Source organism: Nothobranchius furzeri, unplaced genomic scaffold (assembly GCF_043380555.1).
Source record: "Nothobranchius furzeri strain GRZ-AD unplaced genomic scaffold, NfurGRZ-RIMD1 Scf125, whole genome shotgun sequence".
Taxonomy (NCBI): domain Eukaryota; kingdom Metazoa; phylum Chordata; class Actinopteri; order Cyprinodontiformes; family Nothobranchiidae; genus Nothobranchius; species Nothobranchius furzeri.
The window spans coordinates 1-12,829 of NW_027223141.1; the positions used below are offsets into that span (position 1 = coordinate 1).

At 38.4% G+C, this 12,829-nt stretch overlaps 1 protein-coding gene across 2 annotated transcripts; it reads right to left on the reverse strand.

Moving 5' to 3' along the window:
* Positions 1–648: 648 nt before the first annotated feature.
* LOC129161113 (collagen alpha-1(V) chain) lies at positions 649–12,829 on the reverse strand (the record flags this gene model as incomplete). Of its 2 annotated transcripts, XM_070547906.1 has the most annotated exon segments (6): positions 649–768; positions 4,685–4,780; positions 10,522–10,644; positions 10,776–10,938; positions 11,107–11,317; positions 12,090–12,829. In XM_070547906.1, coding segments are annotated over 5 exon segments (687 nt in total), but the record flags the coding sequence as incomplete, so codon positions are not given.

A 12,829-nucleotide genomic window follows, 5' to 3' on the forward strand; every position in this document is an offset into this window, starting at 1 on the left:
TAAAACGTAATATCAAAATAAATCCAACAAACTAAAAAAATACAAACGTGCTTTATGTTGCAAATGAGCTGTCAGATACCCATCTTATTTCTAAACATAAATACAACAAAGTAACTCATTAACAACTGTACTCTGTTAAGTACTTTCAAACAAGAATGCATTATATTCATCTGCTTTTGTTTCTGTGGTTAAATATGAACATCAAATACTCACATGTGGACCTGTTTTCCACAAGATTTTTGTTCTCATCTCAAGATGCCAACAATATCAACCAAGATTCTTGAGATGAGAACAAACAGCAAATCTTGTTAGAGAAAAAGAGAACCACATAAAAATATCTGATGATAAACGCAGATGAATGTGGTACATTCTTTTTTAAAACACCTTTTCTCTCACATCTTGTTACAAGGCATCGGTGCCTTTAACAGATTAGTGTGTGTTAGAAGAGTAAAGAGGAACAGAGGTATTACTACTTTGTTAACTACTTAAGACTGGGCTCACAGTCATACAGGTACACCGTTTTCATTTGATTCAGTTGGTTCAGTTGTATTGGTTAACTTTAGAGATCCTGGATTTTACTGAACTAATCCTATCTTATTCTCTAAGATATGTAAAAGCTAGATTTGATGTGTGTCCGTTTCTTTTTACCTGTACAGGTATTTCTTCTTGTCCAACCACCTCACCGTCTGGCTGTGGGACCATCTCTTCATAGTAATAATCAGTCTCTGTAGGGGTGTGGCCAGCCTCAGAATATTCTGTGTCTACATCCTGATTGGTCAGGTAGACAGGAAGTGGTGAGCAGGGAGGAAGTAAGCAGATTTGATTGAGAGCAGGGTTAGTTTATAATCTGCTTGTAAATCATGAGTAAAAAAGAAGAAATTGGAAAGCAAAATAAAATTGTGATCGCCAGACAGACACATTTTTGTTTCACTGGCAACTCACAATTTTAAACCTGTAAAAATTAATTTTAGAAAAGAAATTTCAATTAGGCTTGGATTGAATTATCAATGACTTTAAAATTTGCCAGATGCAGAATTTTAACAGTTATTGACTTTTCTTATCTGAAATTTCTTTTCATGCTTTTGTTAAACCATTTTCACTGTTTTAAGCTCACAAGCCAAGTTTCCAAAAAGGGTAAATATCCATCCCTTAAGATGGAAACATTACAGCTTGATGCTTCAGCATGTTTAGTTTCATCCATTGAAGACCAAATAACACAGAAACCAACAGCCTCACAGAACATTAACCAGCAACACATTTAACTTTATCAACTCCTGAACATGGACACATTTTTCCACCTTAAAAAAAAAGAGGTCAAACTATGTAGTGTCATAAAGTTAGACTCAAAAGTTCTCTAGATTCTGTGAAGCTGTTTTTAAGAAAGACGTTTCTTAACCATAGAAATCCATGCTCATTTGTTTGACCATTACTTTAACTGTTTCCATAAAGAAGAAAAACAGAGTCCTCTAGCTGCTCAGGTTTTAAGATCCAGTTTTAGTATGAGATCAAGTAAAGAACAGTGAAGCCATGCTTCAATGTGCACCGCTGGATCATAACATACAAAGAAGTTGGGAAGGTTGTCAGAATGATAGGATATATGGAAAGATGAGAACGCAGTCAGCTTGTTAGCCTGATTTGAACCAACTTCCAATCTGACATCCAACTTGTGCATCATCAAAATGTGCATGGCTGTCGACCTAAAGCAGGATCGACTAGTCATGAAACACGACAAAAATAAAGAGGCATATAAAGATTTTACTTTGATGATGGTCAAGGCTGATAAACAGACTGGGAAGACGGGACAAACATCTCTGGACATGTTGACCCAAACATGAATCTTCATGTTGTACCTGTTGGGGAATGTCGGTTCTCTTAGCTGGGACCGAAGCTCCCCGCAGTGCAGTCTCACCAAACGGTGGGAAAGGTCTGTGGTGGGACTTAACGTTGTTGTCCATGTCCTTGAACTTTGTGGGTCTGAGCAGCGTAGGTCGAACAGGGGCACGTGTTGGAGCTTCTTTTGTTGGGACAGAAAACTTTTTGGTTGTTGGTTTGATCGGAGGGACTTTGTTGAACACACTTTTAGCTATTGTCTTCTCTTTCAGCTCTGCTTTTTCTTCGATGTTTGCTTTTGGAGATTTGGTGGCAGAAACCTTTGTAGGTTCTGGTTTTGTTATTTTTGTGGGTTTCGGTGCTTTAGTAGCGACTACATTAACAGCTGACTTGGCCGTGCTATCTACAGAGTTCGTTTTTGTAGTGGTTTCACTTTTTGCCTTATTTCCAGCCACTTTGCTAACATCTTTCTTTTTGGCTTCTGAAGAAACTTTGTTGTTCCCATTTGCTTTTGCTGCACCATTGACTTTATTTTCAGCTTTGCCATTGACTTCAGTGGTAGATTTGCCATTTCCATTGGCTTTCTTTGTTGTAGTTTTACCTCCGCCATTTCCATTCATCTTAGACCCAACCGTAGCTTTTCAATTTCCATTGGTTTTCTTCTCGGCAGAGGCTTTTCCATTAACTTTTGTTTCACCTACAAGCTTCCCATTTTTGGCCTCAGTTTTGGCATTGCCATTACCTTTAGATGCACCACTGGGTTTCTTTGGAGAAGCTGTTTTACCATTGCCATTCTTAACTGGGACAGCTGTGGTTTTGGCTTTAGTTGCTGTTGTTGGTTTGATCTTTGACAAGAAGATGCCTGCAGCAGTGGGTTTAGCTTTGGATGGCTTAGCTGTAGAGGACTTGATAGCTTTGGTGGGCATGGGTGGCTTGACGACCAGTTTGTAAGGTCCAGACTTGGCTGACTTAGCTGGAGTGGGTTTAGTTGATTTAGTGGGAGCTGCTTTCCCACTGGGTGCCTTCTTCTAATATCCACGATTATAATGTTTAGTATGAAGAAGTGCATAGACAAAAAACATAGAGAGGGTAGAAAATGACAAAGATACACAGAGGGATTGGGAGGGAGATGAAAAGCACAAACAAGGGATTGACAGAAAGAGAAAAAGACAAGAGTGGATGTTTTGAGACACAGTGACATAAAGATGGCTAAGGCTTGGACGATTTGCTGAGACTGTGCAGGCATTACTGGATACAGCAGACGATCAGGTTTTAAAATACATCTAAAATAAACAATATTATGAAAAACAAACCTATAATGCACAATAAACAATACAATTTCATTACTTTGACTTAAGTTCTAAACTGGTATTGTTGCTGTTCTCTCCAGTAATGCCATTCCCACTGTCACATGATAAAGCAGCATCTTTGTTCAGTTAGGAACTGGGCACCATGGTTTAGTAGAGGCACTGAGGATGTGAATGGTCAGGTAAAGGTGGCTGTTTAACACACACACACACACACACACACACTAGTCACACAACACAAAAAGCTCACACATTATTGACCTGTTGGGTAATAAAGCATGAAACAGTTGAACTGGAAAACAGAAAAGGTTCCAGCTGTTCAGCCATGCAAAAGAAACAACTCAGAAGACATGCAAACACGTGCTTTATAAAATGATAAAATGTGGGAAAAAAGACCATACACAGGTATTTTTTGTAAATCATGCCACTACTAATAAAAAGATATTATAGTTTAAGATCTAAACAAGCTTTCAAGGTGAACTGACAACCCATAGATGTAATACAGCACCAATGGATTTTTAAACTAGTATATAAGCATTCACAGTCCATCATACAAACCTTTGATGTAAAACTAGGCATTGAATATATCTCTATTTTGAAATCTATAAAAAAGATAATCAGATGATGCAAAACTAAAGTAAGTGCATGCGGTGTTCTTAAATCTCCGTAACAAACATGCAAGTAGCAGGACAATAAGGATCCTTCATTAAACAATCGTGCAAAATTAAGAACCCAAACAGAATAAGTTTATTTTAAAATAACATGCAAGGAAAGCAAGTAAAATGTGTGAAACACCAGAAAGAATCAGAAAACCAAAAGTATTAGTGTCTTCTTGTGTAGTTATGAAATGGTATTTATGTATAATGTAAAAAGGAAGATCAAATAACTCAGGTTTTCTAAACTTAGTTGTATTTGCATATTCTCTTTTTATATTACATTATATGATGGAAACTTTAATTATATTTTCTCAGAAATTTAATTTCAAAGACTTTTAGTTTATGTCTAAATTGTAAAAGAACAAAATAAAATAGTTGGACAAATTACTTCTACAAGAGGGAGTAATAAAAAAACATAGAAAGTGTGTGTGTGTGTGTGTGTGTGTGTGTGTGTGTGTGTGTGTGTGTGTGTGTGTGTGTGAGACACAGCTGGACCTTCAGTTCCCCAGTGCCCTCACATGGCCACGTGTGAACACACATACTTAAAAGACAACATGTGGATGACATAAGGACAAAAATATCACAAGGCGCAAAAGTAATCCTGTGTGACACAAGTAGATGAAATAAGGCGAATGTGTAGGAGATCATTCTTAATGAGGAAATGAGACATTAAATAAAAGGGAAGTATGAAGTGATGAGAGGCTTTCAGAAGTTAAATTTAATCAACTTTTATAAACATTTCCAAATAATTTTTTTCAGCAATTATGATAATTTGAATTATATTTAAATGATCAGAATGTGTTTTTGTTTGAATGCTCCTCTCATTCTCTCATTGCCCTTCCCTTCCACAAACCCAACTAGTGTCTTCCCTCTCTCTTGCTCCCACTTTACCTGCTGCTTGTGGTCCCCTGGTTGGGGAGAGGGGGATGAAGATGAGGAGGGAAGGCCTGTGGTTTCCTCATAATAATATGGATATTCATGGTCATCCTGCTCCTCATCAAAGTACCAAAAAGAAAGAAAAGGTGGAGGTTTTGTTTGGTTGTAAGCAAACAACCAAAGCAGTGGGTTGAATGGGGCAGGAGGATTCATGAAAGCAGGTGAAAAGCAGAAAGAATGAGAGACTGCAAAGGCCAAAGGTAAAAGACCAAAGTCATGTGTTGAAAGACTGCACCAGACAGCAAAATAGACAGACACAAATTAAAGCTGTAATTTCTCAGTTCATCAGAGTCTGCACAAGTAGCTTATAGGTGTTGACAAAAAGATGTCAGCAGAAAATCAACCCTGATGAAAGAGAAAATCATAAACAAACAAAGCCAATGAATATAACCACACTAACTTATATTCATTCAAGAAGCAGTCATCTCAACAGATTCAACATGACAGAGTAAGAGTCCTCTAGCAACCAAACGTTTATACTGGGTGTTTCTCAATGTCAAGGCGCCTGGCCTTGCGAGGCGATGTCTTGCGAGGGCAGGCGCCTTACTTACGAGGACGCTGTCCTTCCTTGGTCAAAGAAAACGGTTAAATGGAACACAGTGTTTCCCTTACATAGGCATAGCCGTGGCAGCCTGCCATGGCTGAAATCCCAGCGCCACGCCTACAAGATCCCAAGTTTTATTGGTTTTATCTTTTTTTGCGCTGCTTCCCGAAGAAGCAGCGGGAACTACTCTGTTGTTGCTTGTGATCACAGCCGGCAGGCAGCAAGGAGGAGGAGGCAGGGCAGGGTGGTTACAGCTAGGGATGAGCCGGATCCGGTATGCTCTAAGTGTTTTTCTCCCCAGAAGAAGCTACAGTGATGTTCTGCTGAGCTGTGGTGGCCTCATGGAGGGGCCATCGTCTAGCACACTGCTGCTAACCACTTAAACATTCTCCCTCTCCTGATGATAACTTTTTGCTTTCCTTGACGTTGGATGTGCTACTACTAGTTTACCCGCTTAATTATAGATTCACTAGGATAAATACAATAAAGTTTATCTCTCACCAAGTAGAATATTTACTAAAAAATCACAATGTAACCACAGACACATTGTTTGGTGTGTGTGTGTGTGTGTGTGTGTGCGCGCGCGCTCTGTCTTCTCGATCCCCAGTGAGTCGTGGAGGATGGCTGCTTATACTGAGCCAGGATTCTCTGGAGATTTCTTCCTGTTAAAAGGAAGTTTTCCTCTCCACTGTCGCTATATGCTTGCTTAGTATGAGGATTGCTGTGAAGTCACTGACCCTAGTCAGTGACTTGATGCAATTTGCTGGGTTCCTTATATAGGAAACATTTATTCTGATTGGCTTAATGAACTGACCTGGATTGGAATGTTTATTATGTGAAGAGCCTTGAGACGACTCTTGTCGTGATTTGGCGCTTTATAAATAAAATGGAATTGAATTGAATAAAGCATTTTTGACGAATACGAGCACTAAACAAGTAAAACTCGTAAAAATCTGTAACCGTGCTGAAGGAAAATCCTGATTGGGTAACTGACTGTCTTCACGCTCTGTGATTGGCCAGTCACATCGAGCGCCCGCCCCTCCTTACACACAAAACTCTGCAGCTGGGAGCTCAGTCCAGCCCATGCATCCACGCACGCACACAGACAACGGATCTCTCTGCGCTTGCCTCACTGTTGCACACGTTTCTTCAGAACTCCCTAGGTTTTCTTCAGCTCGCCTCTTTTTCGGTTGAATATTTAAAGCTACTTTTTTTTGTAACGTACGTGGTGCATTTGACAAGACAGAGCTAAAAACGGATTGCGTCGCGTCAGTCACTGCCTCCGCTACGGTCGGGTTTTTTAAATTTTAACTCTCTCTCTCTCTATCTCTCTTACACACACACGCACGCACGCACGCATGCACGCACACACACACACACACACACACACACACACACACACACACACACACACACACACACACACACACACACACACCTTAATAAACATTGTTTTGTTTAACTGTGTGTGGGAAAAATGCCAACAACGTTAGGAAAAAATTCTGTTTAATCAAATTAAAATAAAAACAAAATTAAAAAGTTGTGTCTGGTTCTAGTATTTCATATTTCCTAGTTCCTACTGCATGAGTTCAGATGTATCAATTCATGCACTTAAATATTAATGTTCTTATTTAATTGAAAAACTTGTTCTGTAATAGTTCCTTTACTATTGTGATAAAAATGTTTAATCTCAATTCTGAGGCTGCTCTGTAAATAGTTTTCAAATAAACAATAGCTTATAAATAAACAACTTCTGATCAATCCATATCAATTTCAGATTTAAAATAATGTATTGATGTATACCACACCCACTAATTTCCAAATTATAAATAGGAGGTGCATTCATCGGTGTCCTTTGATCCGCATTAGTGATGTTTTCAGCACCAGAACAATGAAGCAAAGAAACAGATTCCTGAGTTTGTTAGTTGTTAGTAATTTTATTTATTAGGTGCATCTGACCTGTTCTATTTTTCTCTGAAATGAGAACAAATCAGTGCTTCTATGGGTTGTTTCCTCTCGGCACTAGAAAAATGTACTTTATTATAATGTTCACTGTAATGCAAGTTGATGTTCTTAACAAATAAATTAAATCAAAGGTATTGGTCAATAATGCCAAACATGTACATTTGTGTTTCAGTCATTTTTATACTGGCTTAAAAATACTTCATTAAGTCCACTAAGCATGGGTGTAGAAGGTTTTTAAGAGGGCCAGCCCAGTAATGATCTTGGACCAAAATAAAGGGGGCAGAAAGTCAAATAAAGGGGGGCAGAAGGAGATGTTTTTCCCAACGCCAAGAAAAATTAAATGCCAAATCCCCCCTGCAAAGTGTGTCACAGAGTTTAAAACAAAAATTATTCTTGTGCAAATATTGGTGTAATCACCTTTAATACTAGTTATTAAAATGCAGCAGTTGCTGGATTGGTGCAGTTCAAAGTGGAGTGCATCAAATAAAACAATATTAACATAAAGGTGAGACATCGTCATAATTTCACCCCTCCCACCACCACCACCACAGCTGGAAAAATTCCTAGGGGAAAGACTAGAAAAGACTTGCATCACGTGACCGCAGCTTCCACGGTGGTCACGTAAAGTCACGTGACACGGGAGATTACGTTATATTTTATACGTATTAGTTTCAATATAAATATATAACGAGCATTTTACTTTTTAAATTGTGAATATATTTGTTAAATTAAAAATATAAGTGAGTTACTACCCGCTAGCCACCGAAGCTGCAACTACTAAGCAACTAACCAACCATAGGTAACTTCTTTGGATCTAAAAAAAAACATTTTAAATTAGCGGACTTATTTTTAAATTTGAAAATTGTCCCTGAAGTAGCTGCCGGCTTCTGGTCCGCCGTCTTTTTGAAAATGCAGCGATGTATTGTGGGCAATTTTTGACCAAGGCTAGGCTACAAGACACCTCCCATGTATCCTGCTCAGCTAGCTAAACGGCTAACAAACGGAGAAAACACGCCTCGGTAGAACATGAACATTGGAACACGTCTTGGCAGCCGTTGATCAAATCAAATCAAATCAGATACTTTATTAATCCCAGAGGGAAATTAAGAGTTTCAGTACACACAGTTCAAAGAGTTGGTGACTGTGGTCATTCGCAACCCTGAGTCGCGCTACCTTTCTATCTCCTAGGCAACCGGGGCGGGGCCAAGACATCAAGGCAAGGTTCCTTGGCATTGAGAAACACCCACTGATTCAGACCAGGCATGCAAGCTTGGAAACATGTATTTTGAATGAATGAATGAATGCAGATGAAATTTATTTGTTTACATAAATCTGTGATAATGACGATGAGGAATGTCGACTCTGGGAAAAGCTGGCAAAGCCTATTATGCATGTGATGTGCACAACCAGTCTCAGAAGACCCCTCCTACATCAAACTTTAGCCAAATTTTATGTCACAACTTTACCAGAATAATCATCTGAATTTAATTTCCATAAATTATGTGTTCAGCTGGTTCTCTTCATTTCAATCTATCGGAATAAAACAAGGAGACGTTCATGTTTTATTGTATCATCCTTTTCCCCTACCTTTCTGTGTTCCATTGCAGTAGAGCGGGAAACCGTGACAGCTAGTCCACTACTGAAAGTGTGTATCGTGATTAAAATGTCCATTATAGTGGGAAAAGTTTTGTAAGGAACATGACTATCCGGCTTTTCTAAATATCAGGAGCAAGCTTGTTTATGTGCAATATTTCAGTGATTACAATCTCAGATGATGTAATCACTGAAATATTGCACATAAATTCCCATTGCATGTTGGCAGTGTGCAGGAGTACTGTTCTGCCTCTTTGGATCTAGCTCGATCTGCATCTATTTGAAGTAAACGATGAGCAACATAAGTTTATTCTAAATACCACAGGACACACAGATTGTGATGGTGAGGGGAAAATTGGATGGATACAACCTGTTGCTGCTGATGAGACGAGGATGCACGAGGAAGACAGAAAGGGTGAGCAGGACTTTGATGATGTTATCAGATGACCCAATCTGAGCCTGAGGACCTTTTAACCACCCTGTCCATCTGCTGAAGCTTTGTTACTAAATATAGTTAATGATAAATAAAAAATCTAAACAATTTTCCTTTAAAAAGGTAAAAGGAAAATGGCAAAATTACAAATATTTTTTTTTGTAATGGGAAACGTGAGTAAAAGCCACTGGACCACACCACCAGTGGCAAAAAAGTGAATAGAAATGTCTACGCTGTTGGGTGGCCTCTGGTATTTTGTTGGACTTTTAACTTATTGTAAATATTTCTCTTCTTTTTTTTCCCCTGATCTTCCCCGGGTCCACACTGGGGGCATCAGTGGCACTGAACAGCAGCAGAACGTTGCAAATTCAAATATAATCCATACAGTCTATGGGTTTGATCCAAACTGGCAATGGCACCCAACTTTTCAGGTGGTGGTGTGCTGCTAAATGCATGACAGGGTTATATTTTAGCCGTGGGCCGCTTTTTGGGATGCGTCAATTTCAGCAAATAACACAGGGCTAGACAGGAATTCACACTTGGTATCAGTGTAATACGTCCAGTAATTTTCAAAATAAAAGTCTATTGCAGAGATGTGCTTTCTTATCTATGTAGATAAGATAACATCTATACGTGTGATCTCACGGCTTATTTAGTCCCAGTATCTTTCAAGAAGCGCAACAGCGTGTTTTTCTTCATGGATGTGATGTCCTTTTTCCTCTTCCTGCTTTAATGGTGAATTAAGTCTTGAGGGATTTGATGACTTCACAAGCCCAGCAAGGAGGACGTTAGAGATGCTGCATCGCTTGCAGTGTGGATTAACGCACCTAGTAAAAAAACCGTCTTGCTGCAGTTTTGTGCCGCTGATGCCCCCGGTGTGGACCCAGGGTTACGCTACAAAAGCGGCCATTTATTTTCAAGGGAAAAAGGTTTATTAAAAAAAATCCAATCTAGATGCAGTTAATTTTTGTCCTTACATTACTTTGTCGTCCCCAGACTCTTATTGGGTCAGCTTTACAGGAGCTATAAATGAGCCTAAAATTAAAAGTGTACAGCGTACAATATCTGTCTGAGAATTTTTACTTTAGGTCAAATTACTCATTTGTCTTGCTAGTTCTAATTAGATTTCCATGTGGCTGTGTGACATTTTGTAACTACATAAATGTCGATCGAATTTGGGAAGAATAATGGTTATTCGAGCTATTCTACCTTGGTGAAACTTATATTTGCATGGACTTGTTCTGTGGTGTTACTCACGTATGTGTTTGGGTCCTGAGCCTGGGTCTTGGGAAGAGGGGAGTCACAGTCAGGACTGTAGTGTTCACAGAAGTCATAGGCCGCCTGAGGGTTGGAGGCAATTAACAGCTGCTGGATGTCTCCCTGTAAAACAAACAAAAACAATTATAATTTATTGATGATCTCAGACTCAACAGAAATGTTTAATCTTTGTAGAACCAGTGGAAGTGCTTTCAGTCACCTAACAATAAGGTTTACTTTCTCAAGATTCTGACCTGGAAAACCTCCTCATCAAGCAGACGAGCTCCAAACACTGTGATGCCATTGGTGTCAATCACAGCATTGTTGCCCCGGGGAAGAGGACGGGTCATCTTCTTCTTGCAGTCCAACAGCAGAGTCACGTTTTTCTTGGAAACGGAGAAGGCAATGCGATGCCACCTAGTGACAGAAGAAGAATCCGTGAGCAAACATTTATGTCAAATAAAGAATAAAGAAACCAACCATCTCCTACATCATGCAGATCATACTATTCCTAACCACCACCTCCCACATAACCACAAATAACTCATCTCAATCAGTCACAAACTGGTGTTGCTGGTTACTGACTTGCCATCAGCCAGGTTGATGCCTTTGAAAAGCGGGTAGTCCTCAGGAGCTGGCTTTCCATTCTGGTCTTCGTACAGAAAAACAGGCGAGCGTCCCATTTCAATGCCCAGTTGCTGAATGCCCTGCTCACTGTAGATAGAGAGGAGGAAAGCTTGGAGACCAGCCTGGGCCTTTATCAGAGCCATGATGGAGAAGTTCTCTGGGAAACGCCCTAAAGGTGGAAGGAAAGATAAAAAACTTAATAAATATTAGCAGAAAAGGTAGAAATGCCCCAATAAAAAGATTTAATAAATCATATAAATGTGCCCTTTAGAAAAAAGTGTGTTTAGATTACCCATACCCTGTGTATAAAATATAGTGGCTCTCTGGTGCTGTGAATAAGTGACTATACTGAATACTTGAATAAGGGAAATAAAATAGAAAGAACTAATCAAAGATACAGGTAACATCTAAATGAGAAGTGATAGTTCACAAAAAAGTAGACAAGACACTAGGAGCTGTGTTTGGTGGCACCGCTGAAAATAAAGCAATGAGAGAAATTCACCCACACTAAAATGCATCAGAACGAATCAAGATGTGAGCTAATAATAACAGGCTGTACAAAAAAATAACAAACATAAAAAGAGCTGGAAATCATTTTGTACTTAAGAAGATTTTACTTAACATAAGTGAGGCTTTTTATTTTCTATTCACAAGTGCAGAATCACATAATTATCAAATTAACAAATCAGAACAAAGCACAAACTTTCTCTCTGAAATTTAAAAGGCTTCAAAATTAATTCAAAGCTAAGCTAGTTAGCAAGCTGCAATAATTACGTTTCACATTATAAAACAATCCAAATCAAATGTACGTTATTAATCCCAGAGGGAAATTAAGAGTATTCAAAATACTCTAGCCTCGAATTTATAAGCAAACCTTTGCTTCACAAAACAAACGTTCATCGTATCTTTCATCTAAATATATCATCATCATCAAAACTTACATGAATATATTAATGGGAGAAATCAGGACAAAGAAGGCGGAAAGTCGTTTAGCGATAGATAGCTAACATTAGCTGCTCGTTAGCTAGCTAGAAAGCATAAATGTTTGTATTCGCTACTATTTCCTGTCCTTTACTTAATATTACGCAGTTACTCACGGTAAAACAACAAAATAAATGTTAAAAAACCGCCAACTATCTATTATGACAAATATCTTGGCTTGTATCCGTGCCCATAAAAGCTAGCTTAGCCCTAGCCTGAAGTTGTCCTGAAGGTCACGTGCGCTTCCTCTGAAGTTCAACCAACGAATGAATGATTGAATGAATGAGGCGTTTTGATAAGATGTTTTTCATAATTCTTCTTACAAAAAAGTAAAGCATTACTGCACGTCTTAATGTTTATAAATATTAAATAACTTTTATTTTGACTCAAAAACTTTTTACTTAACAAAATTTCACATTTAAACTGGAATAGCCAGGTAATTTATGTTTTTCTATTTGTCATCCGTTCATATAAAGCCTAAAAATTTGTTTCTATGACATTTAATGAGATTCACTACTTTGTCCACTATAAAAATAAAAATTCCATTAAAAAATTTTACCATTAGAAAATATGAAGAAAAAACCATCAATTTAGTATCTCTTTATGTGAAATCATGAAATCTATATTAAAACATGACTTAGTATATACAAATAAATATCTTTATTGTGAAGCAGTCACCTTAAATACTATGCATCAGTCT